The sequence below is a fragment of the Lipotes vexillifer genome, unplaced genomic scaffold, assembly GCF_000442215.2.
Source record: "Lipotes vexillifer unplaced genomic scaffold, Lipotes_vexillifer_v1.1 scaffold977, whole genome shotgun sequence".
In the NCBI taxonomy this organism is placed as follows: Eukaryota; Metazoa; Chordata; class Mammalia; order Artiodactyla; family Lipotidae; genus Lipotes; species Lipotes vexillifer.
Genome location: NW_006783088.1, coordinates 1,891,975 through 1,908,667, shown reverse-complemented (window position 1 = coordinate 1,908,667; position 16,693 = coordinate 1,891,975). Strand labels below are relative to the sequence as shown.

Below are 16,693 nucleotides of genomic sequence, written 5' to 3'. Positions count from 1 at the left end.
GTGGTTATGGTTTTCATGTTTTTAGTGGCTGCAGACTATTTCATCTTGTAGCCAGATCACAATGTATATATAGCCCTTCCCTTTTTATGGGATATTTAGGTTATTTCTACTATTTTTATATTTATAGAAAACTGGTGGAATCCTTTTAACATCAGTTAGCCAGTGGGAGGGAAAGAAGATTCTCAGTTACCTTCCTTTAAGAGAACCTACTTAAAAATTAATTTTTGAGGGCTTCCCTGGTGGCTCAGTGGTTGAGAGTCCGCCTGCCGATGCAGGGGATACGGGTTCGTGCCCCGGTCTGGGAGGATCCCACGTGCTGTGGAGCGGCTGGGCCCGTGAGCCATGGCCGTTGAGCCTGCGTGTCCGGAGCCTGTGCTCCACAATGGGAGAGGCCACAACAGTGAGAGGCCCACATACGGCAAAAAAAAAAAAAAAAAAAAATTAATTTTTGAGCAGATAGTACATGCATGTGGTACAAAATTTTTAAAAGTACAAAGGGTTTTACAGTGAAAATGTTCCCCTCTTTTGTCCCCTATCTACTCAACTGGCCTCTTCAGAGGTGACCTTGGTTACTGGGTAAAGAGAGAAAAGTTTTGTAAGTAAGGGCAGAAAAGAGGTCCTGTTATCTAGTTGTTTCTGGGATCTGTGCATTCATATTGCAGCTGGTTCAGTGTGTAGAGGTGAGATGATCCGAGTACAGAACCCAGAGGACTCATTGGGTGATATCACTTCTGACTCCCAGCTCTGAGCGTGGAGGGCATGTGTGCTTTTTCCCTTCATCACTCCAGCCTCAAATGCTCCCACTTAGCGTCAACTGTATTTCAGTTTTTCTCTTCAGTATGCCTGTCTATGTTATAGAAAGATGTTTTCTTTTGAGGGAGTGATTAAAAAAAACTACTTATTGAGATATAGTACACATACTGAAAAGCACACACATCCTGAGTGCATAGTGTGATGAATCTTCACAAACAGCACCCATCTGGTCACTAGCACTCAGGTCAAGAAACTGGCCATGATTGTCACTCCAGAAGACCCCCGAAGGGGGCATCTCTGTGACAAAAGCAAAAGACCAGAAAACTGATAGGATAAGCTGGTAAGTTCATCTGTGTTACAGAAGAGCCAAAATTCTTGAAAGAACTGAGTGTGTGTGTTTCTCACCTAAGTTTTAGAGTTTGCCCTACGTGAACTCATTTGAGGGTTTGATGGCAAAAGAGCAAGTTCTCTTGTCAGACTCCTTGGAATAAAGCTGGACGTTATGATGGTCATTAATAGACTTCCTTTTTTCTTCCTTTCCTCTGACCAGACCTCAGTGCAGTGTTTGATATCCGTGTGGTTAACGTCACCACAACCGACATGCAGTTGGTGTGGCGGAATACAGACAATGGTACTGGGTACATCTACTGTGTAGTGATACAGTCTGAGCACAGCTCTAACCAGACAAATAGTTCTCATGAAGCAATCACTCTCGGGGGCCTGATCCCGGGCACCTTATATAACATCACAATCTTCCCAGAAATGGACAATTTCCGGGGAATATCCAACTCCACTGCACAGTACACACGTAAGTGTCTTAGAACACCCTCCTAAGGGAGTATTCTCCTTTTCACTTGGAGGATGGGAAGTAAGCATTGGTTAAATGATGGAATAAGAGGCTCTTGTGTTTCTGGGCTCCAGGTAGAATGTGAAACTGTGTAAGCTGAAAACATCGGCCTCAGCAAATGTTCTTCTGTGCTCTTGGGGCACTTGGTGCTGAGCCATATGAACTTGGAATTGTCTTCTGAAGCAGAAAGGGATCCCATAAGCATGGGAAACATGACTATTCATTCTCTAGTCTGGAATACAGACTAGAGGAGGGTCACCCTGTCATGTTGGCATTGGAAGATGCAGCCCAAATGAGGCACTTTGCATGCAAAAGTGAGGGTAGTATTTTGGTAATATTTGACCTAAATATATGGCAGAAATGGTAGTTCATAATGTCTTTTTCATATGTTTTTCTCTTTCGTTAATCATATTTCAAAAACAGATAGAAATTACATCTTGAAAATATATTTCAGATAAATTATTAAAAGAAGCCTGAAAAACTTTCATTCTTTTGAGATTTACTCTGTATAATTATTTTCTGAATGTCTTTTTTGGGAAGCGTTCCATCTTTCGAGTCCAGCAAACATTAGCTTTATTTATTCTTTCCCAAAAGGAGCCAGGCTATTTTTATTAAATTAAATTTAATTAATTTTCTGGCTATTTTTACATGCAAATAATAAAATGGTTCAAGCTAATCCATGCTTTTTTTTTTTTTTTTTTTTTTTTTTAAAAAAAAACTAAGGGCCCAGCATTGTGTCCAACATTGAAGTAAGGACCAACACCACAGCAGCAACCTTAAACTGGCAGAACTTTGATGAAGCCTCTTTCAGGTACACCTACCACCTTCTTATGGAGCAGGATGGAAATGCCAGCAAGGCCACACAAATAGTCACAGGCATCGGCATCACCTATGCTACAGTCACCGAGCTAACACCTGGCTCCTCATACACCGTAGAGATCTTCACACAGGTGGGGAATGTCACCGAGTCACTGGCACCTGGCTGGCAGTCATTCTGTACAGGTGAGTAGTCCCACGTGCCTCTTGGACTCCTTCTTGTGTGATGCTGGCCTTGCACGTAGGTTCTTGAAATAAACTCTAGTTGATTAGCTTTTGTGTGGTGTGTGATAGTAGACCCCAAGCTCTCTGAGCATCCTATTAGCTTATTAGTGCTATCTTGCTGCCCGCATCATTTATTCATTCAACAGATATGTATTGAGCATTTACTATATGCCAGGCACTGTTAAAGGACACAGACAAGTCCCTGCCTTTCTGGAACTTTTATTCTGATAGGGAAGACATAATAAACAAGATAAATAGGTTATTAGCTGATGATTACTAAGGAGGGGGGAATAAACAAGGATGGGGGAAATGAGGTGTTTATCTTGGAAAGGCTTCATTGAAAAGGTGACTTTTGAGCAAAGACTTGAAGGGTGTAAAGCAGGCCATGTGAATGTTGGGGCATAGAGCATTACAGGCAGAGGGGCAGCCAGTGCTGGGGTGCCGAGCCTGGAGCGTGCCTGCTGTATTGAAGAAAGAGCAGGAGGTCAGGGTGGCAGAGATGGATCCATGGGCGCAAGAGGGGAAGGGGGAGGAGGTGAGGCCCAAGATGCAAGAGGTGATGGGCCAGGGCATGGATGATGTCCGGGCTTGTAGTTCATAGTTTGGCTTTTACGCTGAAGAAGACGGAAAGGATGTTGTTAAAATGAATGCTCAGCTTTTTTGCCTTTCTTGATCCTGAATGTCTCGATGCAAAAGGTGTGATCTTTTAAAGGGAAGAAGAGCCCTGTGTTTAACTGAGGGAACTTTCAGAGCGTAATCCGGGGAATGTTTTGTGGACGGCTGTTGAGTACTTCTGCTGACAGTTTTGATCGTGGGGCCTTTATCACCTCTGTGTGTGTGTAGCACCCTACTCCCTACCCTCTTTGCATCTGCTTCCTCCCTTCCTTAGACCAAGCCATTCAAATGTGTTTAGGCTGATTTGGAAGGGGAACAGGGGTCTCGTCGGATCAGCCTCCCTGGTAGTGTAGGAGCTGGAACCTTGATGACCTCTGAGTTTTCACATGGAGCGGCTAAAGGGATCCCTGCAGCTTTGAGTCCCTTCTGCTAACTCAGGCTCCATTCACCGGGTCTAGACTCTGATCTTTGGTATTTGGGTGGCTTCCATTGCTAATGTTTATCTTAGCTACAATTATTGTAGCCCATAGCAAAAGAAAGATATCTATGAGCATTTACGAGTGGGGATGGAAAGAACAGGAACAGTGGGAGTAGGTATGCATTGGGCAGGTTACCTTTCCAGGCCTCAGGTGGAGAATGTGGCCGTTGTACTAGGTGACTCTTTAGAACTCCTCCTGCTTTAAAGCACTGCAACATTAAAGTAATGATAACATTCTTCCCCACCCCCGGTACATAAATACAGAGTTTCCCATTTACATCAGTTTTTTGTTGGCCCTCAATAAAACGCTACTGGTCCTCAGATAGGTAGTGAGAAATAACACCACATTTTAGAGATGAAGAAACCAATACCGCTTACCATTGATTATTTAGCTTGTCGTATGTGTAGAAAACACGCTGGACTTGGATTTAGAAAACCTGAGATCCAGTTTTGGCTTCGCCACTGACCAGCCATGTCATCTTTAGCAAATTGCTTAATCTCTCTAAGCCTCGGTTGATTCATCTGCAAAATAGGACAATATTAACCCTGCCTGTTCCAGAAGGATTGTCAAGTGGGCCCCAAAATGAGGTGATGCAGGTGAAGAAGTCGCTACCGCCTCCACTGTGTTGTCGTTGCCCCCCATGGAGCCCTGTGCTCTTCCAGCCTGGACCCTGACAGCCACTGTTTCATTTAATCCTCAGACAGTCCTGCAGTTGAGGCTCAGAACAGTTGGGGGACTGACCCAAGGTCACACAGTTCAGTAAGGCCCTATTCAAGGTCAGCCTCTGCCTCTTCTGTCATGCTCCATGGCTGTCCTCTCATCACCAACGGGCCAGGAACCTCCTGCTCCCCAAGTTTCAGTGTTTGCAAAGACAAAAGTCCAAGAATAGGGCTTCCCTGGTGGCGCAGTGGTTGAGAGTCCGCCTGCCGATGCAAGGGACACGGGTTCGTGCCCCGGTCCGGGAGGATCCCACATGCCGCGGAGCAGCTGGGCCCGTGAGCCATGGCCGCTGAGCCTGTGCGTCCGGAGCCTGTGCTCCGCGACGGGAAGGGCCACGACAGTGAGAGGCCCGCATACCGCAAAAAAAAAAAAAAAGTCCAGGAATCTCATGATGTGCTGTTCTTGCCTTGCAGACCCTGCACCAGTAACCTCCTTCCACTGTGAAGTGGTCCCCAAAGAGCCAACCTTGGTCCTCAGGTGGGCCTGCCCTTTCGGCACCAACACAGGCTTCGAGCTGGAGGTCAGCCACGGAGACTGGGAAAATCTGACAAACCTGGAGAGCTGCTCCTCGGAGAACGGCTCTGAGTACAGGACAGAAGTCACATATTTGAATTTTTCTACCTTGTACAACATCAGCATCACTGCCCGGTCCTGTAACAAGATGGCACCGCCCACCCAGAACACCTGCCTCACTGGCATCACAGGTGGGCTTCAGGGAGGGCAGGGTGGCCAGGTGACATTGTGGTCACCTTGGAAAGCTGACCCAGAGGGTCTGCAAGTGTGGCCTAGAAACCTGTTTCTAAAAAAAATTTATCCAAAAATATTTGTTTTTGTTGGCACAGACTGTTAACCCAATTCTACAGAAATCTAGTCTATATATTCTATAGAATCTATATGATCTATAGAAATCTAGTGAGAGGGAATTTTTTACATTCCAAAAGTTTCCTTCGTTTTACAGAATAATTTGTTGCCACCTTTTCTTTTACGTAAGTTCCCCTAAAATGTTCAAATATACACAAAAGCAAAGGACAGTATAATGGGATCCACGTACCCGTCATCACTCAGTTGAACATTTGTGAGCATTTGACCAGTCTTTTTCATTTGTATCCCCTCCTCCCTTATTGGACTTCTTTGAGACCAGTCCTGGTTATTCTATAGTTTTATTTGTAAGTTTTTCAGTATGTATTGCTGCAAGACAGGGACTCCTTTTCCCTTTCTTTCAAACATAACCACATTACTGTTGCCATTACCCTTAAAAATTTAACAATACTTTTTTTTTTGGCCATGCTGCGTGGCTTGCGAGATCTCAGTTCCCCGACCAGGGATTGAACCTGGGCCACAGGAGTGAAAGCCCGGAATCCTAACTACTAGGCCACCAGGGCACTCCCAACAATCCTTTTTTTTTTTTTTTTACTATTATCAGATAGATATTCAGTCAAGATTCATATTTCCCTAGAATCTGTATTAATAAGCTCCCCAGCTGTTTTGGGAAATGGGATCATTCAGAAGAGATCCCCCTAGTTAATCTTTTCATGATCACCTTTTATTTTGAACTTGGAAAAAATTACTTCTTTGCTTTTTTTTTTAATTGAGATATGGTTGATTTACAATATTATATTAGTTTCAGGTGTACAACATAGTGATTCATGATTTTTATAGATTATACTGCATTTAAAGTTATTATACGATATTGGCCGTATTCCCTGTGCTGTGCAGTATATCTTTGTCACTTATTTATTTCATACATAGTAGTTTGTACCTCTTAACCCCTACCCCTGTCTTGCCCCTCCCCGCTCCCCTCTCCCCACTGGTAACCACCAGTTTGTTTTCTTTATCTATGAGTCTGTTTCTGTTTTGTTATATTCATTCTTTGTTTCATTTTTATCTGTCTTTCGCTCCCTGTGTCTTTGCCAAAATTATGTCTTAGGTCAACCTGGTGGAGTTGGTTTTGCTTTGTGCTTTTTGAATCCTGGATATACTATTTCCTTTAGGGTATCAGAATGTTTCCAAACAATTTCTAAAGAATTGGTGGTTGAAATAGTAAGAAGAAAAGGCTTCTTACTTCAGGGACACTGACTTGGAAAATGGCTGAGGGATTCTACTGACAGAGCCTTGGACTTAGGCAGACCTGGGTTTGATTGTAAAGTCTACCTTTTACCAGCTGTGTGATCTCAGAAAAGCTGCTTAACCTCTCTGAGCCTTGTTTTTCTTAGTTGTAAAAAAGGGGAAATAATACCTACCTTCCAGGACTGTTAATACAAATTAGATGACGTAGTGTAGGTGGAAGATCACTTCGGAGCTACCATGTATGGCTAGTCAAGTTGTGCACTGCATAGTTCCATGGAACATCATTCATATAGTCTACTGTGCGTGTGGGACTCCTTGGAGTTGTGTAGTACACAGCTATATAGGATGGCCCTGGGTCACAATCCTTTGTGTTTCTGCAGCACTCTACAGTGTAATAGAAACATTGAACCTTGTTGGGTACTTTTTTGTAGCTCTCTGTTTTATGATGTCATCTCAGTGGGTATAAGCCACTGAGGAACATAAACCATATGTGATCCGGTATCTCCAGGGCTGAGCACAGTACCTAGTGAAGGGAAGGAGCTTGTTAGAGTTACTTGTTTCTGAAGCTGAGCAGTGCGTGGTAGGGTTAGATAATGACCACTCAGCATTTAGTCCAGTGATCCTCTCACTTTTTAATCTGTAGCTCCCTTTCCTCAGATGAATTTTTATGTACAAATTTAGCATGCTTTTTAAATGTACAACTTTGACACTTTTTTATTTAACATAAAAGTGGAGCTGCATTTTCTCTGAGAAAGGCAGGAAGTGCTGGTGGGATGGGTAAACCGGGGAGAGTTGGAGCGATGGTCTTTTAGCCAACACTTGTTGATTGCTTACTGTGTGCTTGGGTAAGGGACACTACGGTGAGCGTGGCCGGCAAGGTCCCTCTAGTGTAGGACTGAGATAAGCAGTGAGAAGGAAAAGATTTCCAGGCTTTGAGGTGGGTGGAGCTGTCTTGGGTCAGGAAGCTGGGGACTCCTCGCTGGCCCGCTAAAAGGCATAGAGCTGTGGACGGGGTGGGAGCTGATGCTAGGAAACGTCTGTTGAGGCAGTTGACACTTAGACGTTGGACAGCGCCTCCAAGTGGCCACTGCGGTCAGTTACTTGAGAGGTTGCTGAAGGATGGTTTAGAGCTGTGCCTTCCAATAGAAAATCATGTGAGCCTCCTGTATAATAAAAACTTTTCTAGGAGCCACATTAAGAAATTGTAAGAAGGAGCGGCTGGAAATTCCCTGGTGGTTCAGTGGTTAGAACTCTGTGCTTTCACTTCCGGGGGCCCGTGTTCGATCCCTGGTCAGGGAACTAAGATCCCATAAGCTGGCTGGCATGGCCAGGGGAAAAAAAAAAGGAGGAGCTGAAATGAGTTTTGATCTGAGTTTTGATCACATTTTATTTAACTCAGTATGTTAAAATGTTATCATTCCAACATGTATTTTGTATAAAGTGAGTTATTAATGAGATACTTTATGTCCAAACTTGGGCCTGTCACCTTTCAAGTGCTCAGTGGGTACATGTGGTTAGTGGCTGCCATATTGGACAGCATACATTTGGAAAATTGTGTTATGGTCTTTTTTTTTTTTTTGGAGTTCAGTTTTCTCAGTCTCCCTGCATCTTGGTTATAATCACAGAAACACTCAAACTGTATGTGGGAGACCAGTTTAGGTAGAGAGAGTGTGGAGAGAGATCATCTTTAATTCACCTTTTCCTTCCTTTTGTGTTAATTTAGAGAGTGGCTTCACAAGCTTAGCTTGGGAAGGCGAGGCACAGGATCATGAAGGCCACTCACGGAATGTTCCCGTGTGGGCTTTTCTGGTTTCCGGGAAGAGGGTCAGTCGAATTTCTCTAGGCAGAGTTTTAAACCTACCCCAGCAAAAAAACAAGGACTTCGGTGTGAAGGGTGCAGAGCCGGAATGCAGCCAGGTCTCAGGAGAAAGTATGTTCTCTCCACGTCATCTTTGCTTCCTTCTGGGTGACTTTCTGCTTCATCATTGTTCTCTGACCAGCCAATCCTGGGGCCAAGTCCATGTGCTGGCAGATGTCTGCTTTCAGCTCCCAAGTTCTCACCTTGGAGTTCTACCCACACAGTCTCTGTCTTGTTCTCCTTCTGCCCCCATTCTCAAAATAAGGAATCTGGGCTCTCTGGGTCAGGAGGGACTGGGGGAAGATAGAAAAGGCAGGTTATATTCTACAAAAAAGGCTGCCAGGGGGCCACCGTGGCAATGTGGCTGGACCCAGTGAAGAGGTCATTGTCAGTTAGGCAGGCTCCCCAAGGACTTGCCATCTTTGTTCCCCACCAGTTCCCATCCCTGCCCTCTGCTTTGGATTTGCTTTGCATGAGCCCAGCACACAGCTTCCAGAGCAAGGGCAGGACCTGAGTGGGCACTGCAGCAAATCCTCTCCTTCACAATTTTGTTCCTTCTTTGGTTTTCAGTGTTGGGTGATCATGTTTTCTTTTGTTCTGTTTCAGACCCTCCTTCTCCAGATGGATCCCCTAATATTACATCTGTCAGTCACAATTCTGTGAAGGTCAAATTCAGTGGGTTTGAAGCCAGCCACGGACCCATCAAAGCCTACGCTCTCATTCTCACCACTGGGGACGGTAAGGAGGGGTCATTATGGGTTAGACAGCCAGTGGGTGATGGCGTGACTGGGTGCCATTTTTGTGCCCACTGAAACGCATTCATGAGACAAACACACGTCTGGTTTTATACTGCACCCCACGCTTTGGCACTCACCCCAGGGTGGGTGGGTGTAAGCCATTTGCCTGATGAGCTAGGTCAGAGGTTGACAGACTTAGTGTAAAGGGCCAGATAGCAAACATTCTAAGTTTTGCAGGCCCTACAGTCTCCTTCTCAGCTATTCAACTTTGCCATTGTAGTGTGAAAGCAGCCATAGAAGATACAGAAAGAGTCAATATGACTGTTCTAGTATTTACCAAAAGGGGTGGCTGGCTGGATTTGGCCCATGGCCATGATTTTCTTACCTCTGATCTATGTTTTTCATCTCTTTTGCAGCACAGGGTCTTTTAGGTGGCAGAATATTAGTTTTAACCAAGTTCGTCACACACACAGACACACACACACACACACAGACACACACACACACACATGAACACGCAAGCACAAATCATCCTCAAAGGGTGACTTTCTCTTGGAAGAAAAAAGGAAAAGATTTGCGTCTGTAGTGGGAACTTGCAAAGAGCATTGTCATAGCTGAGGGAGGAGGTGGATTAAATGCTGCTTTTCCTTAAAGGGCTCCATTACATTCCCTGGAAGTGAGACGGGAATGATTTGAGGGTGTCTTTGTTAGCTGTGTGTGGGTGCTTTGCCCAAGGTCTGGGTTTAAAGCGGTGAGTTTTGGAAATTCCCTGGCAGTCCAGTGGTTAGGACTCGGTGCTTTCAATACCAGGGGCCCGGGTTCAATCCCCGGTCAGGGAAATAAGATCCCGCAAGCCGTGCGGTGTGGCCAAAACAAAAAAAAAAGGGCAGAGTTTTGCTGTTTTTGGTGATTCTTTAACTGTCAATTATGCAGTGCCACCCTTGCCCCGACTCACAGCCTGTGATGCTGTCCTCATCTCCCTGAAGAAGACAGAGCTCAAACACACTGTCAGGGCTGCGGGGATCCAGGAAGACAAGGGATTTGCTGGTGTTGTAAACCTGCAGCTAAATCTCAAAAAGAGACATTGAGATCTCTCTCTCTCTCTCTCTCTCTCTTTCTGTCTTTTGTTTGGGGCCTGTTTCAAACACCTAGTCATTTTGCTGTGAAGGTATTCAGCAAATCCCAAGCTCAGACCTTTGCTGAACAGGGGAGATGATATTTCATACTGACCAGCCTGACCAGTACCAGCCTGTGATGGATGAGATCACACCCTCCGCGTCAGGTGGTCTGGGTTAGAAATACGACTCTACCACGTAGGCAGTGCAGCTTGGGGCCCCAGGTCTTTTTAGCTTTCTGTGTCTCATTTTCCCACCTGTAAAATGGGGGTAGTAAGCTTATGCGATGAGATTACTGTGGGGATTAAATGAGTTAATGTAAGTAAAGCCCTTAGAACTTAATATAAGGAAAACCTGGCAGAGAGAGCATATGTGAGAGATGGCAGCTGTCACCACCATCACCCTGGTCATTATTTAGAAACGAGGGAGACTTAAATCTCTGCAATCATTTTCTTATGGCTTTCCTTCTGTGTGCCTTTCTTAGCTGTTCACCCGTCAGCAGATGTATTGAGATATACGTACGAAGATTTCAAAAAGGGGGCCTCGGATACCTATGTGACATACCTCATAACAACAGAAGAAAAGAGATGTTCTCAGGGCTTATCTGAAGTCTTGAAATATGAAATCAATGTTGGGAACGAGTCCACCACACACGGCTATTACAACGGGAAGCTGGAACCTCTGGGTTCCTATCGGTAATGCCTTGTGTTTTTTGCCCTTTGGGGGCTGGGCCTCTGAGTGCAAAACGATATGTGGGCCATCAGACACTTCTCAGCCACCCCTCTTTCCTCTTGTCATCCCACAGGGCTTCTGTGGCTGGCTTCACCAATATTACCTTCAACCCTCACAGTGATGGACTCATAGACGGGGCTGAGAGCTACGTGTCCTTCAGTCGCTATTCAGATGCTGTTTTCTTGCCCCAGGATCCAGGTAGAGGAGCATCTTAGCAATGCATTGACTTTTTGCTTCCAATATCCACAGGAGCATGGGGGTCTGCACACCTCCCTGGGGCCCCAAGGAGGGTAGGAGAGCCTGGTCTCTCCTCTCAGAAGCTGAGATATCACTGGGCCATCAGGACCCAGCTCAGCTTCCTCTTCTGAGGTCCCCACGGGCCCCGCCCACCACACTCCCTTCACTGAATTCCAGTTACACTTCCAATTGGCAAACACTGTTTGCTCCTTTTTTCTCAGTGTAGTCATTTCTGTGCCCACGTACCAGACACACATGTGACTTTTAGGGCATGGAACCCTTGAATATTAGGATCAGAAGGAGCCATGGGAATCATCTTGTCCAGCTCCCATTTTATTTTATTTTTAAAAAGTTTATTGAGAGAGAGCAGACAGCAGAAGCAAGAAGATCTACAATCCTGCAGCCTATGGAACAAAAACCACATTCACAGAAAGAGAGACAAGATGAAAAGGCAGAGGGCTATGTACCAGATTAAGGAACAAGATAAAACCCCATAAAAACAACTAAATGAAGTGGAGATAGGCAACCTTCCAGAAAAAGAAGTCAGAATAATGATAGTGAAGATGATCCGGGACCTCGGAAAAAGAATGGAGGCAAAGATTGAGAAGATGCAAGAAATGTTTAACAAAGACCTAGAAGAATTAAAGAACAAACAAACAGAGATGAACAATACAATAACTGAAATGAAAACTACACTAGAAGGAATCAATAGCAGAATAACTGAGTCAGAAGAACGGATAAGTGACCTGGAAGACAGAATGGTGGAATTCACTGCTGCGGAACAGAATAAAGAAAAAAGAATGAAAAGAAATGAAGACAGCCTACGGGACCTCTGGGACAACATTAAACGCAACAACATTCGCATTATAGGGGTCCCAGAAGGAGAAGAGACAGAGAAAGGACCCGAGAAAATATTTGAAGAGATTATAGTCGAAAACTTCCCTAACATGGGAAAGGAAATAGCCACCCAAGTCCAGGAAGCGCAGAGTCCCATACAGGATAAACCCAAGGGGAAACATGCCGAGACACATAGTAATCAAATTGGCAAAAATTAAAGACAGAAAAATATTGAAAACAGCAAGGGAAAAACAACAAATAACATACAAGGGAACTTCCATAAGGTTAGCAGCTGATTTGTCAGCAGAAACTCTACAAGCCAGAAGGGAGTGGCATGATATACTTAAAGTGATGAAAGGGAAGAACCTACAACCAAGATTACTCTACCCGGCAAGGATCTCATTCAGATTCAATGGAGAAATCAAAAGCTTTGCAGACAAGCAAAAGCTAAGAGAATTCAGCACCACAAGACCAGCTCTAAAACAAATGCTAAAGGAACTTCTCTAAGTGGGAGACAGAAGAGAAGAAAAGGACCTACAAAAACAAACCCAAAACAATTGGGAAAATGGTCATAGGAACATTCATATTGATAATTACCTTAAACGTGAATGAATTAAATGCTCCAACCAAAAGACACAGGCTTGCTGAATGGATACAAAAACAAGACCCATATATATGCTGTCTACAAGAGACCCACTTCAGACCTAGGGACACATTCAGACTGAAAGTGAGGGCATGGAAAAAGATATTCCATGCAAATGGAAATCAAAAGAAAGCTGGAGTAGCAATACTCATATCAGATAAAATAGACTTTAAAATAAAGAATGTTACAAGAGACAAGGAAGGACACTACATAATGATCAAGGGATCAATCCAAGAAGAAGATATAACAATTATAAATATATATGCAGCCAACATAGGAACACCTCAATACATAAGGCAACTGCTAACAGCTATAAAAGAGGAAATCGACAGTAACACCATAATAGTGGGGGACTTTAACACCTCACTTACACCAATGGACAGATCATCCAAAATGAAAATAAATAAGGAAACAGAAGCTTTAAATGACGCAATAGACCAGATAGATTTAATTGATATTTATGGGACATTCCATCCAAAAACAGCAGATTACACTTTCTTCTCAAGTGCGCATGGAATATTCTCTAGGATAGATCACATCTTGGGTCACAAATTAAGCCTCAGTAAATTTAAGAAAATTGAAATCATACCAAGCATCTCTTCTGACCACAACGCTATGAGATTAGAAATGAATTACAGGGAAAAAAACATAAAAAACACAAACACATGGAGGCTGAACAATACGTTACTAAATAACCAAGAGATCACTGAAGAAATCAAAGAGGAAATCAAAAAATACCTAGAGACAAATGACAATGAAAACACGACGATCCAAAACCTATGGGATGCAGCAAAAGCAGTTCTAAGAGAGAATTTTATAGCTATACAAGCCTACCTCAAGAAACAAGAAAAATCTCAAATAAACAATCTAACGTTACACCTAAAGGAACTAGAGAAAGAAGAACAAACAAAACCCAAAGTTAGCAGAAGGAAAGAAATCATAAAGATCAGAGCAGAAATAAATGAAATAGAAACAAAGAAAACAGTAGCAAAGATCAGTAAAACTAAAACCTGGTTCTTTGAGAAGATAAAAAAAATTGATAAACCATTAGCCAGACTCATCAAGAAAAAGAGGGAGAGGACTGAAATCAATAAAATTAGAAATGAAATAGGAGAAGTTACAACGGACACCATAGAAATACAAAGCATCCTAAGAGACTACTACAAGCAACTCTATGCCAATAAAATGGACAACCTGGAAGAAATGGACAAATTCTTAGAAGGTACAACCTTCCAAGACTGAACCAGGAAGAAATAGAAAATATGGACAGACCAATCACAAGTAATGAAATTGAAATGGTGATTAAAAATCTTCCCACAAACAGAAGTCCAGGACCAGATGGCATCACAGGTGAATTCTATCAAACATTTAGAGAAGAGCTAACACCCATCCTTCTCAAACTCTTCCAAAATATTGCAGAGGAAGGAGCACTCCTAAACTCATTCTTTGAGGCCACCATCACCCTGATACCAAAACGAGACCAAGATACTACAAAAAAAGAAAATTACAGACCAACATCACTGATGAATATAGATGCAAAAATCCTCAACAAAATACTAGCAAACAGAATCCAACAACACATTAAAAGGATCATACACCATGATGAAGTGGGATTTATCCCAGGGATGCAAGGGTTCTTCAATATACGCAAATCATGCAATGTGGTACACCATATCAACAAATTGAAAAATAAAAATCATATGATCATCTCAGTAGATGCAGAAAAACTTTTGGCAAAATTCAACTCCCATTTATGATAAAAACTCTCCAGAAAGTGGGCATAGAGGGAGCCTACCTCAACATAATAAAGGCCATATATGACAAACCCACAGCAAACATTCTCAGTGGTGGAAAACTGAAAGCATTTCCTCTAAGATCAGGCACGAGACAAGGATGTCCACTCTCACCACTATTATTCAACATGGTTTTGGAAGTCCTAGCTACGGCAATCCGAGAAGAAGAATAAAAGGAATCCAAATTGGAAAAGAAGAAGTAAAACTGTCATTGTTTGCAGATGACATGATACTATACATAGAGAATCCTAAACATGCCACCAGAAAACTACTAGAGCTAATCAAAGAATTTGGTGAAGTTGCAGGATACAAAATTAATGCACAGAAATCTCTTGCATTCCTATACACTAATGATGAAAAATCTGAAAGTGAAATTAAGAAAACACTGCCATTTACCATTGCAACAAAAAGAATAAAATACCTAGGAATAAACCTACCTAGGGAGACAAAAGACCTGTATGCAGGAAACTATAAGACACTGATGAAAGAAATTAAAGATGATACCAACAGATGGAGAGACATACCATGTTCTTAGATTGGAAGAATCAATACTGTGAAAATGACTAAACTATACTACCCAAAGCCATCTACAGATTCAATGCAATCCCTATCAAATTACCAATGGCATTTTTTATGGAACTAGAACAAAAAATCTTAACATTTGTATGGATACACAAAAGACCCTGAATAGCCAGAGCAGTCTTGAGGGAAAAAAACGGAGCTGGAGGAATCAGACTCCCTGACTTCAGACTATACTACAAAGCTACAGTAATCAAGAGGATATGGTACTGGCACAAAAACAGAAACATAAATCAATGGAACAAGATAGAAAGCCCAGAGGTAAACCCACGCACCTGTGGTCAACTAATCTATGACAAAGGAGGCAAGGATACACAATGGAGAAAAGACAGTCTCTTCAATAAGTTGGTGCTGGGAAAACTGGACAGCTACATGTAAAAGAATGAAATTAGAACACTCCCTAACACCATACACAAAAATAAACTCAGAATGGATTAGAGACCTAAATGTAAGACCAGACACTATAAAACTCTTAGAGGAAAACATAGGAAGAACACTCTTTGACATGAATCACAGTAAGATCTTTTTTGATCCACCTCCTGGAGTAATGGAAATAAAAACAAAAATAAACAAATGGGCCCTAATGAAACTTAAAAGCTTTTTGCACAGCAAAGGAAACCATAAACAAGGCAAAAAGACAACCCTCAGAATGGGAAAAAATATTTGCAAACGAATCAACGGACAAAGGATTAATCTCCAAAATATATAAACAGCTTATGCAGCTCAATATTAAAAAAACAAACAACCCAATCCAAAGGTGGACAGAAGACCTAGATGTAGATGTAGAGGACAGACGTATGGACACCAAGCAGGGAAAGCAGTGGGGGGATGGTGGTGGTGGTGTGATGAATTGGGCGATTGGGATTGACATGTATACAGTGATGTGTATGAAATTGGTGACTAATAAGAACCTGCTGTATAAAAAAATAAAATAAAATTCAAAAAAAGTTAATTGAAATACAGTTGATTTACAATGTTGTGTTAGTTTCTGGTGCACAGCAAAGTGATTCAGTTATACATACATATATTCTTTTCCATTATGGTTTATCACAGGATATTGAATATAGTTCTCTGTGCTCTACAGTAGGGCCTTGTTGTTTATCCATCCTATATGTAATAGTTTTCATCTGCTAATCCCAAACTCCCAGTCCTTCCCTCCCCCACCCTCCCTCCCCATTGGCAACCACAAGTCTGTTCTTTGTGTCTGTGAGCCTGTTTCTATTTCGTAGATAGGTTCATTTTTGTCATATTTTCGATTCCACATAAAAGTGATATCATATGGCATGTCTTCCTCTTTCTGACTGACTTCACTTTAGTATCATCTTCTCTAGTTGTCTGTGAACACCTCTTGAAATGCCTCCCATTTGGACTTTTCCCAGGTGTCATCTGTGGAGCAGTGTTTGGATGTATCTTTGGTGCCTTGGTTATTGTGGCCGTAGGAGGCTTCCTGTTCTGGAGAAAGAAAAGGTGACTATTGCTTATGTTAACAATAGTATCCTACAATAGTTTTTTTTTTTTTTTTTTTTTGTGGTATGTGGACCTCTCACTGTTGTGGTCTCTCCCGTTGCGGAGCACAGGCTCCAGACGCGCGGGCTCAGCGGCCATGGCTCACGGGCCCAGCCGCTCCGCGGCATGTGGGA

At 42.8% G+C, this 16,693-nt stretch overlaps 1 protein-coding gene across 1 annotated transcript in view; it reads left to right on the top strand.

Annotated features, from left to right (window-relative positions):
- The window catches only part of PTPRJ (protein tyrosine phosphatase receptor type J), a 59,486-nt gene that overhangs the window by 26,153 nt on the left and 16,640 nt on the right, over positions 1 to 16,693 (top strand). The window contains exons 7-13 of the mRNA XM_007455824.1: positions 1,304 to 1,561; positions 2,324 to 2,602; positions 4,869 to 5,159; positions 8,987 to 9,118; positions 10,717 to 10,927; positions 11,038 to 11,162; positions 16,433 to 16,520. Of these exons, the coding sequence (XP_007455886.1) occupies positions 1,304 to 1,561; positions 2,324 to 2,602; positions 4,869 to 5,159; positions 8,987 to 9,118; positions 10,717 to 10,927; positions 11,038 to 11,162; positions 16,433 to 16,520 (1,384 nt within the window). The remainder of the gene's footprint in view (positions 1 to 1,303; positions 1,562 to 2,323; positions 2,603 to 4,868; positions 5,160 to 8,986; positions 9,119 to 10,716; positions 10,928 to 11,037; positions 11,163 to 16,432; positions 16,521 to 16,693) is intronic.